The 17,813-nt window shown below is 37.0% G+C and overlaps 2 protein-coding genes across 5 annotated transcripts in view; one reads left to right on the plus strand and one right to left on the minus strand.

Moving 5' to 3' along the window:
* The window catches only part of CMC1 (C-X9-C motif containing 1), an 87,468-nt gene extending 84,960 nt beyond the window's left edge, over nt 1-2,508 (plus strand). For both annotated transcript variants that reach the window (XM_015083773.3, XM_027040876.2), the window contains one exon: nt 2,252-2,508. In XM_015083773.3, coding sequence (XP_014939259.1) covers nt 2,252-2,372 — 121 coding nt within the window. In that variant the 3' untranslated portion in view covers nt 2,373-2,508. The remainder of the gene's footprint in view (nt 1-2,251) is intronic.
* Nucleotides 2,509-4,640: 2,132 nt separating this feature from the next.
* AZI2 (5-azacytidine induced 2) overlaps nt 4,641-17,813 on the minus strand; it is a 37,954-nt gene continuing 24,781 nt past the window's right edge. For all 3 annotated transcript variants that reach the window (XM_027040872.2, XM_053221551.1, XM_015083770.3), the window contains 3 exons: nt 14,208-14,266; nt 8,870-8,988; nt 4,641-6,698 (listed from right to left, as the gene is read on the minus strand). In XM_027040872.2, the coding sequence (XP_026896673.1) occupies nt 6,289-6,698; nt 8,870-8,988; nt 14,208-14,266 (588 nt within the window). In that variant the 3' untranslated portion in view covers nt 4,641-6,288. The remainder of the gene's footprint in view (nt 6,699-8,869; nt 8,989-14,207; nt 14,267-17,813) is intronic.

Here is a 17,813-nt window from a genome sequence, read left to right on the forward strand (position 1 = left end):
AGGGGCACGGAGAATCCCAAGCAGGCTCTGCACCATCAGTTCAGAGCTCGATGTGGGGTTCGAACTCACGAACTGCGAGGTCATGACCGGATGGGACGCTGAATGGACTGAGCCACCCAGGTGCCCCTGTTTTCATTGATAGCAAATAATGTACACAGAAATTTAAAATTTATAAACTTAAAAAAAAATTCTGTAGGTAGGAGACTTGGGAAGTTAAACTAACGTCTGCATTTATAGAGGAGGAAACACACCCTTATTTATGGGCCAGGGCCTGCACTAAGCACTTCATCATAGAGGGGTAAGAGTTCCTTCTATGACTTCCTTTTCTTCCAGTTTTGTTCCTCATGCTCCTAAGAGATGCGTGATGGATCGATGAACTGGTTAAACTTCTTTGTGACTGGATTTGTTGAATGCTTTGTTTATATATTAAAGAATTTTTACACCTCAGTTTGTCATAATAACTTGTTCTTAATTTGCCATATTATCCCTCTCTCCCAGATGGGCATCACTAGAGCAGAGGGGCAGGAGCGCGGGCTGTGGAGAGGACAGTGGGGCTGACCTTCTGGACGAGCCAGAGCTTAGCTAGTGGTAAAGCCTTGGGCAGGTTCCTCATAGAAGACAGGAAATTATTCCTGGTGCAGTGATTGTGAGGAACTGTATGTAAATTCACTACAACAGTGCCTGGCACATAGTGGGGAGTCAATCAGTGGTAGCTCCTTTTTTTATTGTATTTGTTAGCTTTTGTTATCTGAATATTATTTAAATACCCTTCCTTTTACCCCCTGGAAATAGGAAAAAATAAGAGGTTCTAGTCTGTTCTGGGGAAGGGGCTGGGAGGGGTTGGAGGAGGCTGCATCTCTTTAGGAGAGAGAAAAGCAGTGAAGGAAACGAAAGAGGGTTATGACATTTGCTAAATGGAGTAAAGGATTTTACTTGACCTCAGTTTTCAACACACTGTGTTTCTTCATCTTTGAATAAGAAAGTGCTCTGCTTTATTTACTGTTGACATTCCACGAAATGAAGGTAACCAACCACCGCCCTCTCTCCTCTCGTTGTAGCGACATCTTGAAACATAAGTGGTTGCTTTCATTTCTACCCGCGTCTTCATTCATTCTTCAGTAAACTGCTGTCTGACTTCTGCCCCCTTCCACTGAGACTGCTTCTCCTAAAGGTTCTAGTGGATTCATGGTAGCCAGATCCAGTGAATAGCGTTTCAGTCCTTTTTCTTTCACTTGACCTCCCTCTCCAGAAGCCCCTTAAGATTCTCTTCTACCTGGCTTCTCTTATGCTCTTTACTGTTCCCCCAACATCTCTTACTTCTTCTCATCCTTATCTTCTTGAACTGAATCCTTTAGAGAGTGGGCTCCCGGTTCTCTTCTCATGCTTAGGTCTGCAAAAGCTGTTTGGACCCATGACTTTGGTTACTTCCTTAGGTCATGACATTTCTTTGCTGCTTTCTTCAGGTCCAAAACTGAACTCACCTCCTTTTCCTTCTACATCGTGTGTCTAGAGTTTAGAATTTTCCTTGTCTCCTAACTCTAAATGGTTATTTCCTGTTGATTTTATGTCCTAAATCTCCCCCAGATCCATTTTGTCCTTTTCATCACAACTGCTCCTCCTCTAGCTTAGGGCCCTCCCTCATCATCCTTGGCTAGATTCGTTGAATAGTTCACTTACCTACCTTACAGGCATCCTGCCTCTAACCTTGCTGCCCCCTTTTGGCCCGTCACATGCTGTCAGAGTGACCTAAGACACAAAACTGATCTTCAAGTTCTTCTGTTAATAGTGGCCCATTGCCTTCAGGATAGACTTCAACTTGTTGGTATGGCATAAAATGGCCTTCGTGATGCGGCCTTTGCCCAGTCTGGCTTCATCCCAGGCCCTTTCTCTTATGTGCATGATCTGCTGCAAGGACACGAATTTACTTGCAGCTCTTCGTGCATCAGGTTTTCCTCACCTTTGCGCTCTGGCACAGCACTTTGCTGGTTGCACAGCCTTTACTCATGTGCTCCGAACACCATGGCCTTCTGAGGATGGGTACTGTGCTTCTCATTGCTCTGTCCCGGGGCGGTGCCTTTCAAAAATGAACTAGTTTGATAACCTAATGTTTATACTGTATTTATGACCATTTCTTAAAATCTATTCCTAAAGATTATACCTGATGAAATGTCTGAATATTACTTAAAGTAAGCTCACATTAAATGCTTGCGAAACCTCATTTTAAAAGGAGATATTCATTTCCTTCTTTTAGTTATAATGATCCAGCCTTTTATGAAGAATGCAAAATGGAATACCTGAAGGAAAGGGAAGAATTCAGAAAAACTGGAATTCCTACCAAGAAAAGGCTACAGAAGCTTCCCACAAGCATGTAGGCAAATATCCAGCGATACTCAAGAGCTCTGATATTCATGGAAATCATTATCACCTGAAATAATGGACTCAAGGAAGTGTTTGCTTTATCCTAAATGATGGAAATATTATCTGAAATAAAGATTTTTTTTTTTTTAATTTCAAAGTTAAATTTATCAAATGGGATGGGAGGAGTAAATAATGAACTGGGATATGGTCTGCCTGGTCATTATGGATTTTTTTGTAAGTTTTTCCACTATTACAGTTATCTAACAGTGATAATCTAACAGTGATTTTTAGGGTTCTGTATAGACTTGATATTACTCCCTTCCAGTGGCTAATCACAGAGACCAGAAGTAACCAAAGGAAAGCAGGAGCTGTCAAAGGTGTTAATAACGAGGTGGTATAGCAGAATAGTTACGAACCAGAATCCTTCCTGGTTATGTCACTTACTAGTTATTCAACCAGGGAAGTAATTCTCATTGTGAGGGTTACTGAAGGTAAGTAGAGTATGCAGGACAGTGCCAGGGTTATTGTTAGTAGTAGTAGTAAAGGATTATTTGGAAACATAGATGAAGAAGTACTTACACATGAATTAATTTTACTTAATATTTGATGGAAAATTTCCTAAAATTGAATTATTATCCTTGACCTGTTTGGCTACTGAAAATAGTTTAATGATTTCAGGAGCTAGTCTAAAACAACTGTCTGAGTGCAGTAATTTGGTCCCAGGTTGAACTTTTATATTAAAAGTTGCTCTTTTTTCTTCCATGAACTCCGTTCACTGTAGCCACTGCAACCAGTTTCCAAGTAAGTAAAATTTATATATACTTACATAGTTCTCATTAAAATCACAAATAGAAAGTACTACCTACTAGGACAAGATTTAACTTTGGCCCCAGTCCCATGAAATAGAGCTGAGATTTTTTTTAAAGGACTTAGTTTTAAGCAGATAGGACCCTGAAGAACCAATGTTCAAATTCTGTACTTTACTCAAGACAATCGCTCAAAGAACTATTTTACTCTTATTTGAAACCCAAAGAAACCACATTTTCCCAGGCCACAGATCAAAAGGAAGATTACTAGAACAGACCAAAGCAAAGCAAATATAGAAACCTAGAGATCACAAATCATAGGGGTAAACAAGCCTATATGCTTCTGTTGGTCTTTTGGTATTATACATTTGCTAGAGCACAGGACCTTAATTCTTGGTTTTAAATGATGCAAATGAAGAAAAAGCAAATAGTTACTTTAGGAAGCTAGTGAAATATATAACCTGTGGCTAATTTATAATTTGGATGAGAATCAGAGAAACCACCTTCAATTTTATGTGGGAAATTCATTTATGTAGATGTCACTTTCCCCATAGGTGCTGGACAGTAGGTTATATAAATATGTTCCTCCCTGTCAGGAACTGTACCATTGATTACAGCTTTCAGAATATCCAGGCCTAGCCAGCACACTGGTCTACTTCGCCCACGAGTACAGCTGCCTCAGTTGTTCTGCTTGCTCATTCGTATCGCTGGCTGGTATTATTGTTAAGAACGCACAGATTTTCTTCCCCTGAACATCCACCTTGACCCAAGTCCTTTCTGGATTAGATCATTACTGTTTTCCTACAATTCAGTCTTAGTTTTTGAAGTTTGAACTCTTCCCTACTTACTTGGTTTTCTCATTTTCCCCATAGGTATGTCCCTGCTCTATGTAGGAATTAGGTTCCATTTTGGCAGAACCTCAGTTTCCTATTAGAGAAGATACAAATTTTATTTTTGCTCATAGGAGATGAAGAGGAGGGAGTAAGTGTCTTTTTGTTGCTACCTGTCTTCATTCTATGTAAATGTAAACTGAGTTATCATAAAAATATGAAGATCAAGGAAATTTTCGAGGGAAGCCCTTTGGAGCAAGTTTCAAGTGGTATGAAAGAAGTCGACATAAAATTTCCATCTTAAGTAGATAATAAACTACAGATGGGCCCTTCTCATTTCTCTTTGAATCTTCCATAGAACGGAGATGATCATAAAGTGTATGTTTTAAAATTTATGGCTGGGTAAATTTTTTGGTTCAAGTCTTACCCATCATTTATTTAGCACTTTAAACTGTAAAGAACATCAACCTCGGATTTCTGGCATACCTGTTTGACAGCTACCCTGTTGTTCAGATGGAAGAACATTTTTTCCACTCAAAAGAAGTTGGTTTAACAAGATAAATGCCTGTAACGTGAATCAAATTAACAACTGATAATTAGTACCTGACCCTGGAATATATAGGCAAGGACAATATTTCACGTTCACTTCAATTTCAAACAAAAATAATTTATTTTAATTAAACAATTTCTTGGCATTATTCAAAACATTAATCAAGCCATTATCTCATACGACTTCTTTACAAAGGAAAGTTTCCAACCTTGGTTTTACAAAAGGCAAACCAGTAAGCTACATTAGAGATGAGATATAATATACAGCCTATGCAGCCACATGAGAAATAGTTTCTGCTGCTTTGTTATTACACAGGTAGTTGCTTCCTTTAGCTAAAGCCTGGAGTCTTGTATTTGTTTTATGCATATTGGGTTTTGTTCTATTACTTGGCAGGAGATTGTACTCCCTGGAGTCAGCTGTGTTCATTGGTCAGAATAAATTCCAGCATCTGACACCAATTCCATTAATCACAGACAAGCCTGAATAAGTGAGTAAGATAATAGAAAGACAAAAATATCTGTGACCAGTGAACACTGTTTATGTATGTATGCTATTCAGTTAATATAGAAGAGATCTGAGATATTCTTTTGAGTTCAAGATATTTGAAACTGTCTATCAAAAAGGATAAAGGTCTCCTACATGAAACAGTTTATCTGAGGCAAAAGATGTATAAGCCAACTAATACATTATATTGCAATGTTAATACCACCACCCTGAAAGAATTTAGACAGATTTCCATGTGAAGCCATCCTTGTTATATCTTTGTTGATAAATGATAGGCCACTTAGAATCAAAAAGTTTGGGGACATTCCGTGATCAGACTATATCAATACAGCACAGAATTTGGTTTACAGAACTAAAATTCTTAATGTGGTTAATCAAAAGTCACTCTTACATTTCAAAACAAAGTCTAACAATTTATAAGTCGCTGTACATAACAAGCAGATATAGACCCTTTGAAGAAAATGACTTTATCCAGTTACATATTTAGCTTTTTATTATGGACCACTGAAGGCACAGATTAGACTGCAACCTGTGTGATGCTCTACTTCTAATTGGATAATGAGGTATTAAAATAATTCACACACCACATAGGTTTTCAACTATTTCATCACTTTTTTCAGTTAGGATTTGAAGGATGTATGGGACAAAGTTGGTTTCAGTGAGCAGGTTATTTCAAGTCTTGAAACCATTTTTTAATCACAATGTTACTGAGTCTTAAACTTTGAAACACAATAGCATATGCAGATGGAATAACCTATATTATTCAACTATAAATTTCATCTTTAAGGTCACTACAAATAGAACCTATTCACTTTGCCATTTGTCTTTTATGCAGATTAAAGCAACTTACAATTTTTCTCACATATTCATGGCCTCTTATTTTTATGAACAGATATTTAGGCGTTTCACATGCTATATAAAACCATGTCCTAAAAAATTTTAATTCCATCCTTTACATGAGAGGCAGTTATTTACAATTACTGTCCAAGGTAGAATCGTTTCTTTGAAACACCTTAAGTTTATTAATTAGCAGCTTACATCTGCTTCTTAAAACATGGAGCTGGAGGGTGCTCTTTCATACTGGAGAATTGATACATGTGGAGAACAGTATGTGCAAATGTGTATACTGAAGAACTCTGCAAAAGTTTATTCAGAATCTGCTTTCAGTTAGGTCATTTCCTGAGAGCCACTGAAGGAGATAACAGTAACCTCAGGACCAAATCCTGAAATCTCTTCAGAATTAACTCTTATAAAGGCAGTTTTGATTATGTTGATCCAAGTAATGCAGTGGTGGCAGGTTGGATAAAGGCAAAGTTTTATTTTTAGTTTCCCCAAGTGCTGTCTCACTTGATTTAGGAGGGCTTGGGAATACCCAAGAATTATCTTCCAGAGAATTTCTGCCGTAAGAGTTGTGTTCCTGAAAGTTAGTACCATCATGAAGAATGGATCGCTCATTATCTGTCCATGATTGGAGAATTGCTTTCTCTGATAAAACCTTCATATCTCCTGATAAAGGGGAAGATGTGTGGCACAGAGTTTTGCCATTTGGTGACAGGGGGGAATGTCTTTTGTATGTTGCAGTAAAATTCGCCAAGTGCAGTTTTGTGCTGTCTTTCCCAAGGTCTTCCATGCATCCTATTGGGGCACAGGCTAAAAAGAAAGCACGGGCTAAAGGTCAGTCGTCAAGGCATTTGTGATCCTAATTTGGCTGAATCTAGAACTGGAAATAACATTTCCAAGTTAACATGATCACTGGGGCACTATGATTTGAGACAGATGACAAATGATCGAGTTCTAATCCTGGATCACTTATTTACTGACATTGTGACTTTAGGTTCAGCCACTTTTTGTGCTTCCAGGTGTCACTTCTCTCATCTGCAAAATGGACATGGTATTCTTGTCCTGCCTATATCATAGGACCATTAATAAAGGTGAAGAATTGTATTGTGACTAGAGAAAGCCTGCCTACTGTTTAAGTGTCCATGGAAACCAAGAAAGCTGTTCTTAAATATAATATTCCTTTGCTTATTCAAATCTTTTTTCCATAGGTGCTTCAAAATAAATTTCTTCCGCAATGATTATATTTTGAATTGGTGAGCCCCAAAGTAAGTTATTTAATATACATTCAAAGGCTCTTAAGGATAAAACAGTTTGAATAGAATTTATAAAATAATTCTGTTTCTTATAAACACACATTTCTGCTGTGGTCACAGTAATAAGTCAAGAGAAAAAATGAGTTTAGTACACACGTAATGGCTTAGAAAATAAACTGAAGCGATTATTTAGCTAGTCTTAGCCAACATAATGGTAGTCTAAGGTTTTCCTCCCCTTCCAATTCAACCTACTAGGGCAAAATGCTAAGAATTATAACTCGGGCTTGAATCTATCATTTTAGAAGAAACTGAACCGTATTATAAAATGAGCTCATTGCCTTTTTTCTTGGGAAGAGGGGAAGGAGTGGAGAAGACCTAGAAGTAACAGTGCTCAACTTCTGGACAAGGGTGATATGGAGGTCAGGAAAAAAGATGATCTAGTCTGTCTCTACTCACCAAAGCACGGAGTTCTGCAGTGAAGAGCCTGCCAGAGAACTTTCAGCTCGATACACCACAAGATTTATCCTTCACCAGCTCAGAAGGGACGCAAGAATAAGCCATTTCCAAATGTGGAAAGAGCATTTTTCCTTTCTTATCCTTTGGAGACTATATTTGTTATAATAAACAGCCTCACTGAAAACTCCCTGTAAAATTATTCTGTGTTCCTTTTAAGAGAAATTTTACCTCTACCAATCAACACACAGTTGCCTCATAGGTAACCCTGGCCATTGGAAAACTCCAGGGTAAAATGAACCATAAATTAAGTTGGAGCCTGGCAGAGCACGATATTAATTTGCCTGATTCATAAATAACTCTCTAGAAACTAAAAGGGATTTTGACTTTAGTTTTCCTTTTTCCCTACTAGTTAACACTCCTGAGGAGATTTATAAAATACATTTCTCTTGTGCCCTCTTTAGGGCCAGTCCAAGGTGCATATAACTTTAGGTGCTGGTGATTATTTTTTTTTTACGAAAAGTCACATCTCAATTCCTTCAAAATAAACTTTTGGGCAAATTTACATTATACAGCTTTTCAGAAATAAAACTATTATGTAATAAAAGGCACACATGCACTGATTTTTCTCTGAGATATGCAAAGAGCTTTTGTAAAGTAGCCACTAACTACTAGGTTAGGCCCCAAACTCAAAAGTTTAGTCAGCCAAGCAGTTAATATGAAAAGCAAATCAATGAAAATTTTTTGTTCCATTGAAAGAGATTAGTGGGATCACAGTTTCCATTCTAAACGGTCTATCCTTTATGGGAAGAAAAATTAAGTTTACCAAATGAAAACATTATGCATCAAAGTTATTTTTTTCAAAACTAATTTAAAGGGCTAGGTCTTTGATATATTCTGTGGCACTGGAATGAAAAATAGCTTTTGATGTCTTGATGTCTTTTTTTTTAAATATAAGGAGGAGTTGTGGTAAAAGGTCAACTAGAGCAAACTTAACACCTCAGCCTTATACACATAAGCAACACTTGGCTGAGAAAAAAAGCCACAAGGGGAAAAGAATACAGTACAGAAGAAAAAACACATCAGCAACACCTTTATGTGTGAAGTTGACCAGTATGAGAATGAAGCCAAAGCAGAGAATAGGTAGGCTGTGAACATACTATATATACTCTGGCTTATCAAAATCATCTGATGAGATTTCGATAAGAAACGATAGCCAGTTGCTCTTCAAGCTGTTTGGCTGGAATCAGTGGTTTCCAGCAAACATTAACTTGCCTTTCTTGACTGTAGTTGGGGTTTTCAGTTTTCTTAGTAGTTCAGCTTGTACTTGAGTCACCAAATGTAAATTAGACATCTCTCTCTTCAGTTCCCAGTATGCATTTTGCATATTGTCGCTGAAATGCAAGTTTAAAAAAAAAAAAGTTAATGGTTATTTTCCTTACGGACAGAAAGGAGTGACTTTAAAATAGAAATGAGCATTCCTGCTCTAGTTTTGAGATGATATAAATTAAACAAAACTTCCTCATTAAATAATTGAAATACAATTAGGGCATTAGAACAAGTGAAAAGATCTTATTCAATAATAATATTGACCTAGTTTCTAGCCATTAACTGAACTGTATTAAACAGAAGGGTATTTACCAAAAAAGAAGTATTATCACCAAGTTTCTTATAGTTCTCAGAATTGAGGTTTTTATTATAGCCCATAATGTGCAGTGGTGTTATTATCATACTTTTAGGGTAAGGAGTATTTTCTTCATTTGCAAATCTGATACAGAAAAATAGTGACATTTATTCATGTATAGAGTTTTAATTTGTATTTATCTCTTGATTATTCGGTTTTGACGTTGTGAATTGAAATGTGTATCCCCAAACCCACATTAAAATAAAATTTAGGTTTCATGCATTCCATTCTTTTATGTTTGACTGGGCTGTCTCATATTGTTGGTTCTAAACCAATGTGACATGACAGCACAAGACAGGAAGAGCCAGATGATTTCCTGGTAAGGGAAAAGAAGCTAGAGAGAGAGAGGATTATATGAACCAGAATTTAAAGACTTCACAAATGCCTCTCATTTTCATAATTAAAAGTATTTTATGTCAATTATCTGAGCAGTTACAAATTAGCTATTTTAAACCTAATCTGTAAAAGTTTCATTCTTCCATTAAACATTATGTGGATATTCATGATTTTCTTTCTTAGGTTTTTAATTGCCAACTAAACTGAAATCTTCAATACATATTCTTACTATGTTATACAAGAATATATAAAATATTAAGTATAAGAACTGATCTCAAAGTATTCAAATGACCATTATTGCCTTTTAAAGATATTGTTGTAAGTTTAATAACAAGTACCAAATTAGAAAATGTTACTTCATGCTTCAATTTTTATCTAGCTGTAAACAAAAACCTTTAAACCAAGGGATAATATCTTGGTATCTACATCTAACCTCCTATTCTAATTACGAAGGAACAGATCTACTAAAAAACAATTATATGGAATGTAAGGTTACATACCTTTTTTGTCAAGATATTTCTTTCTATTCCACTCCAACCAACCACAATTCTTTCAACAGAAGCAGAATACACTTTATACTGCTTTTGGAAAAAATCTGCATGTTTTAATCTATTGTAAACGTGATTTGTCAAACAGCAGTCTATTAAAAATCACAGGCTTTTTGCAGGTTTTTGGTAAGTGTGAAATAATTACTTCACAAAAATTAGTTAACCACTTTACTTCACCAGTAAACATCTGAGAGGTATGCTACAGTGAATGTTTCACATAGGAACCTGTCTTAAGTGTGAAGGGTTGTTGGTTCCTTGTTGCAATTCTGGGCATTCAGTATGCTTTCCAAAGAGTTACTCACATTACATAGCAGTAAGTGTAAGTGCTACAGTGTGCTAATTCATGCAGACAGTCATGATATGAATATACAGTTTAAAAATAGTGTTTAATTATTGTCATGAGATGGTAAATCAGTACCTGACTTGGAGAAAAGCAAAGCAAATACCCAAGACTGTGTTTGGATCCTAGAATAACCTTCACATTTAATCATTCAAACTACCTAAGCATGTAAAATAAAAGATAGATAATTATAACAAGTGTTAAAGCAGTGTCTAATATACATTTTCCAATTCAATGAAGACTGCTTATAAACTAGGTTAAACTAAAAACTAGGTTGCCAACTTTAACATACATCTAAGTCTTTTTGCCCTTAAAGTCATATGAATTAAAAACAGATTAAAAAAAAAAAAAGTCTAAATTACTAAGTGTAAGCTCTCCCTCTTGTGGATAACAAAGCAATGACAGTCACTTTACAGTAAATATTAAAGTGCTATAGTCTTCAAAGTGTGTTAAAAATTTATTTTTAATTCTACTTGTACAGAATATTTAAATCATCACTTAAGTGAGACTGGAAGAGGCAAGTTGTCATCCACAAGTCTTTAGCAGAGTTCCAACTAACCGTCATTTATCTAGATTATTTTTGAGATTATATAGTCAGACTTCACCTCCCACACCCCCCACCAGGAGTGTGAAGTTAGTTAAGTTTTGCTTTAAATGACATAGACACACACACACATATTTTTTTTTCACGTATAAAGGAATTATAAAACTATTTGAACACTGAGGTACAACACTAAAGCATCCCAAATGAGAACCCTAAAAAAATAAAATAGGTGAAACAAAATAATGATGGTTGAGCATTTCTCCCATGTTATCACACCAACTTGGCAAACTGGGTAACCACATTTTCCATGTGAGGAAACAGGTTCAGGAGAACTTACTCCATACTCTAACATGTTGCTGATCAAAGTCATCTTTTAATCATCTAATGACTGCCTGCTGCCATTTTGAGTAACATTTTTTAATATCATAATCACCATCATCTTCATTAGACATTTACCAAGCACCTCCAATATACTCACTACCAACACAATCTTAGCCCCAGTATAAAATCTCAACCCTCTAAATTTTAAATGTAAGTAAACCTGCTTAGCCACATTGCAAGGAGATACATGCCCTGCTTACAAAGTGTGTAAAAGCCCAGTTTTCTTCGTCGACAATATACATTCAACTCTTCAATACAAAAGGAATATTCCTCGTATAAGAAAAATCAACTTTTTTACTTCACCCATACATATTTTTCTTTAGCTTCTGAAAATTTACTTTTATATCACCCAGAAGAACTAAAATCAAAGTATGAGCATCTTACCCAAGAGCTAAAGACTTAGAAATTTACATTTTGACAACTGTGATTCCCCAAAATCAACTGTCTTTCAGACATTTTTGATTGTGAAGCACAGCAAGGAATCAATTTACTCTGCAACCCAAACAACCAAGTTATAACAAACCATACTTATTGCCCTTATTATGTGTAACACACTCTGGTATGTTCTGTTCTGTTTTATTCAGTGTTTGTATAAATACTTAACTCACAAAATTTCACAATTACTAAGGGAACATGGCACAATTTGAAAAACATTAATCTATATTTTCTATATTTTCAATTTCTTAAGAACTTCACAATTCAAGTTTACCCCATACCTAGATCTGTTTAAGAACTGAGTGCAACAACCTAAAGCTAACACCAGATGAACACTGGTAAGAAACTGGCCAAATTTCTGATAGGACTGTAATTATTAAAAGATGCTGTATACAGTAAAGGCCTCCAGTAATTATGTTAGGGAAATAGTACAGTACCTCATTTGCCTAGCAGTATGATGGAGGAAATATGAAAAAAGAGTGTTCCCACAAAGGGGGCTTTATAAATAACTGAAAATCATCCCTAAAAATATGTAAAATTGTACTTAAAGGTTTTATGGAAACATTCGTATGTACTTTTTTGCTAATGTAATAAACTTACATCTGAATTGTTCTACTTAAAAGTGATGAGGTAACTTACAAATATTAATAAAACATCGGACTGACTATAAACTAGAAATAGGTTTATATCATGTACATGGTAAGGCAAAGGAAAAACAAGATAAAATGCAGCTAGGAATGAGGCTAACATATAATTGAATGATACAGAGTTTACCAAGGGTAAACAAACCAGAAGAGGGAAACCTGATCACTTTGGCAATCCATATTGCTTACATAAAATAAATGCAAACCAACTTGTAAAAAGCTGTACATACAATTTCAGCATTAGGGAGCCATTAGAACATGCTTTAATCATACAGTTCTTTTAGCATACAAGTAACTTTTAGAGCTAAGAACTTTTAGAGCTACGGTAATTCTTTATAAAAACTGTTTCGCTCAGTTGATACTCTGAATTAATACTGAAGTTTAGAGAATTCAAAAGTGTACTTTGAAGCCAGTTATATATATATAACCTGGTAGCCTCAAAAGGTTGACTCACCTCTTTGGACCTTCATCCTCCTCTAAATCCTGGTATATTCTTTACTATGTTGTTAGGTATATGAGGTCTTCAAAGACATTTCTGGGGACCAGTTTTCAAGTTATTCTCAGTAGATGTGATCCAAATTTATGTAAAATCTCCCATGAATGGAAGAAGTCTCCTTCTATATCATGTACTTCTAATACACTATAAACAGCCCCTTTGACCTACTCTGATTCTAACATATTTTTTGTTCCCTGATTCTTTCCAAAAATGGTTTGAAGAGGCTTATAAAAAATGATAAATATAACAAAGGGAAACCTAGGTTGGCAGGAGAAAAGGTAACTTTGATAAAAAAAAAAAAAAGACAACTTTGAGAAAATTTACATGGATACTGAACTAGACACACTGTTTAAAAAGGAAAAACTTCTTGCTATAAAGCTGGATGAAACTTCAAGGCATAACTGAATAACTGTTCAAATGGCAGAGTTTATTAATTCCAATTGTTATGGTAATTGTTATAACCCATAAGGCCTAAAATACCCTGGCCCTATAAAGAAAAAGTTTGCCTACCCCTGAATCTAGAAGATTGGCTGCAATCCTCAAATTCTGCCCTACTTGATCATTTCTTTCAATTAGGTTTTGATAGGAATAGATATGAGCCATTTCACATTACTCGCTTTTGCTCAGTAAACTTTGGAAGCCAAATGATCAAGCAATGAAGTCAACTCACTATTTTTCATTGGATGAAAGTATCCTTCTAGAGAAGAGATGCTAAAATCAGATAATTTAAAACACAGTACTTGTTACTCAAGTAAAAATGACATATATTTAAGAAAAAAGGGTTAAAGTAACATATGAACTCTGATAGCTACTTTTGTTTTTACCCCAAATGGATAGTTCTTTTAAAATTCATGTTATGCGAAAGACTAAGGTGGTCCAAATTTGCCCTTAAGGCGGAGTTACCGTATATGGAAATGTATAATTCTTCAGGTACAAACCAGGATTTATTACAGAATACTTTCTACACAGCTCCCTAAAAATCTAAAAGTGTTCAAAATTTTGTTTAAAGCATCACAATATGCACTTTTCTACTACTTAAGTTCAAACCTACTGCTGAACAGTTAAATGTTTTTTATAAATCCACTGTGATCAGAGATTACATGCAGTACCCAAATAGTATCCATTCTTTTTTAAAGTTAAATCACAACAGAAATCTAGGTAACCTATACAATGTGTTATTTTTGAATTTTGAAGAATGTTCATACCTTGAAATGCTCAGTCTTTGGAGATCACTGCTATTCAGATTGTCTTCCTGAGATGGATCCTGTCATTTGTTTAAAAATAAAGTTTTAAAGTTATAATTGTTAAGAAGTATAGATCTGTTTCCCAAACTAGTTCTTTATGATGTGGGAGTTTCACATATACAGGGGCCCATGGCTACAAAACATTGGGAAACACTGTTCAAGTTAAACAAATTCCTATGCTATAGAACTTCTCAAAACCTTTGGTATACAATAGCACATAATGAATAGCTAAATGGGTTCTTATTAGGTACTTTAGTCCTCTATACCAACTCCATTTTACATATCCAGTGTTTTCTAACTTCTTTGGCTCTAGTGTCTTCACCTGGTCCCAAAGGATCAACTTTTCTAAATATAAATGACTGGAATATTGGGGGATATAGAAAAGTCTAAAAGGGCCATAGTGGAACTCACCCTGGAACCTTGACCTCATTAATACCAAACAAAAACAAAAAGTAAAAAACAAAAACAAAAACCCCTCACCATTATGTCAACATAGGGATGCTATTTCACGCTTTTGATTTCAACTTGGAACCTCTGATAAATTTGCATTAAGCATTCCACTATTCCTATTCCTGGTTGATATCTTTACCTTAGTTGTGACCATTTTTTTTTTTTTAGTTTTAAATCTCCCCTCCCCCTGCCAAATAAATTCTTATGAAGGTCAAGGACCAAGTCTTAAATTAGAAAAAAAAAAATCCTTTTAATTCATCTTAAAGTCATAAGTTTCTTAGTCCTTCAGATACCATTTCAGCAGTAAGCGAAAAGTGATTTCTAAAGTTTCTTCTACTTTTAAATGTTTCTATGATTTATGATGAATTAACTAAATTTATCCCCTAGCACCATCTAGTGGAAAAGAGTAACTAATAAGAATTGATCTATCTCATACACACACACACACCCTTAAGAGTATTGCTTTTCTGGATTACTGTAAGTTTTTTTGAAATACATTCACTTATTAAATATACATGCAAAACATGTTACATATTATCTAACCTTCATGAAAAAAACAGTATTTAAAAGTCTACTTTACAGAAAACAAGTTCAGAAGAATTAAATGATGTTCCTAATTTTACATAATAATTAGCAACACCGTAATTATGAGCCACGTTTTTTTTTTTTTTTTTTCAACGTTTATTTATTTTTGGGACAGAGACAGAGCATGAACGGGGGAGGGGCAGAGAGAGAGAGGGAGACACAGAATCAGAAACAGGCTCCAGGCTCTGAGCCATCAGCCATCAGCCCAGAGCCTGACGCGGGGCTCGAACTCCCGGACCGTGAGATCATGACCTGGTTGAAGTCAGACGCTTAACCGACTGCGCCACCCAGGCGCCCCGAGCCACGTTTTTATAATGCCATGGTACTGTTTTTTACTCAGTAAGGAAATATCCATTATGTAACAAGCTATCAATTTCCTTTCAAGGCAAATCCATTTACTGACAATTATAATTCAGAGCTACAAAGTACAGATCCTTTCTTGCAAGCATATCTTTTTAAAAGAAGCCTCTAAAAAAGATGGCAGAGTAGGAGGATCGTAAGCTCACCTTGTTCCACAGATACAAGCAGATAACATCCACATCAGTGTAAATAACCCACAAAATGACCTGAGGGATGACAGAACAGACTCTCCACAGCAAAAGGTAAAGAAGAGACCATACTGAAGAGGTAGGAAGAGCAGAGAGGCCATCTGGAGCTAAATGGACCCATGGGTCTATCTGAAGGAGGGAGGAACATTGCAGGCATGGAGAAAGAAAAAGACTCACTCTCACACTAGGCACCCCAGGCACGGGGAACACACACAGGGAAGACAAATCCCCAAAGAATCCCTGTAACATTTGGCTTTGAAAACCAGAGAGGCCTAATTTCCCAAGTTCTTACAATCAGTGGGGCTTAACACCTGGGACTTGACAAATCAATGAGCTCAGCTCTGGAAGGGAGGGGAGGGCAGAGGAAACAGAATCCCCGCCCTTGAAGGGACAGCATAATGAACCCCGAGAAGACACAGTATTGAGGCAGCACCGTGAAAAATGCTTCAGGTATATGGGAGAGAGATTAGCTGACTCATGTTAGAGCATGTGCTAGAGTAGCAGGGATCGCTGGGAGACTTCTCAAAGAAGAAAGGAGCTGGTGGGTGCTTCTCTCCCTGGCCCCCCACCCTATTTACACAGGCATGTGCAGGACCAGTGCAGCACCCTCTCCACCAGCTGGCTAACAGCATGCCCCACGCTTCTGCAGTTCTGCCCTCTCCAACCCAACCAGCTTCCATAGTTTTGGGCAGCAGCAGGTACCCTCCCACAACCGACCAGCACAGACCTTGCTGGCACTAAATATGCTGCCCCCCACACTCTCCTGGGGACTCACCCCCACCAGCCATAAAGCAGTTTTCAAAAGCAGCTCCAGCTCCCCTCCCACTGTCGACCTCTCCCGCTAAACCTGTGCTAACACCATATGCCGTGCCCCAACATTCTCCTATGGATCTGCTCCTTTCAATATTGCCCTTGGCCAGAACCCATCCAAAGTGGTAAAACCCTGGCACAGTGCAGGCAGCCCTGGGAGGGGCCAGCACCACTCCAAAAGTGACTCCTGTCCTGGGGAGACGGGAAAATAACCACACAGACACCAGACTGGCTGCAGCTGGAGCAGTGAGTGGGGGGTAGACATCTGGTCTAACTACAGGGCCTACCCACCAACAAAAGCTTCTTAAGACACAATACAGGGAAAGTACCCTGAAGTTCAGTGCTACTGCATCTCTGGGAAAAGCCTGGTCTGCCTTGACCAAAGCCCAAGGTGGCCCTAGACTGGCCCACTAACAGAGGGACCAGACCCTTCCCACAAGAGGCAAAGAAGGCAACTGCAGATGACTGAAGGCAAAAGTGGCTTGGCCCAAACAGTAAGGAGCACACGCAGGAGATGCGCCTGAAATGTGAGGTTCTGGTGAACACGGGACATTGTACTTCTTGGCACCACAGGACCTCTTCTTTATAACACCACTATTTCAAGAGCTGGAGACATAGCTCACTTCCCTAAGACATAGAAACAAACAAAATTAAGAGACAGAGGATTATGCCCCAAAAGAAAGAAAAGGCCTAGATCATAGCAAGAGACCTAAACAAAACAGAGATTAATATGCGTGGTAGAGTATTTACAATAATGGTCATAAAGATACTAGACTTGAGAAGAGTAGAAGACCTCAGTGAGACCCTTACAAAAGAGATAGAAACCATAAAAATATAAACCTTAAGAGATGAAGAACTCAGTAACTGAAATTAGAAATGTACTAGACGAAACAGTGCACCAGAAAATAAGAAAGGATGAGCGAACTGAAGGCCAGAGTAATGGAAAGCAATCAAGCTGAAGGGAAGAAAGATATTATAATAAATGAAAACAGATTTAGGGAATTCAGTGATGCCATCAAGTGTAATAACATTTGAATCACAGGGATGCTACAAGAACAGAATGAAAAGGGGACAGAAAGTTTATTTGAAGAAATAAATTTGGGAAGCTGAAAACTTCCTGCATCTGAGGGAAGAAACCAAAATCCAGATACAGGAGGCACATAAAGCCCCCAAT

This window comes from Acinonyx jubatus, chromosome C2 (genome assembly GCF_027475565.1).
Source record: "Acinonyx jubatus isolate Ajub_Pintada_27869175 chromosome C2, VMU_Ajub_asm_v1.0, whole genome shotgun sequence".
NCBI classification, from domain to species: Eukaryota; Metazoa; Chordata; class Mammalia; order Carnivora; family Felidae; genus Acinonyx; species Acinonyx jubatus.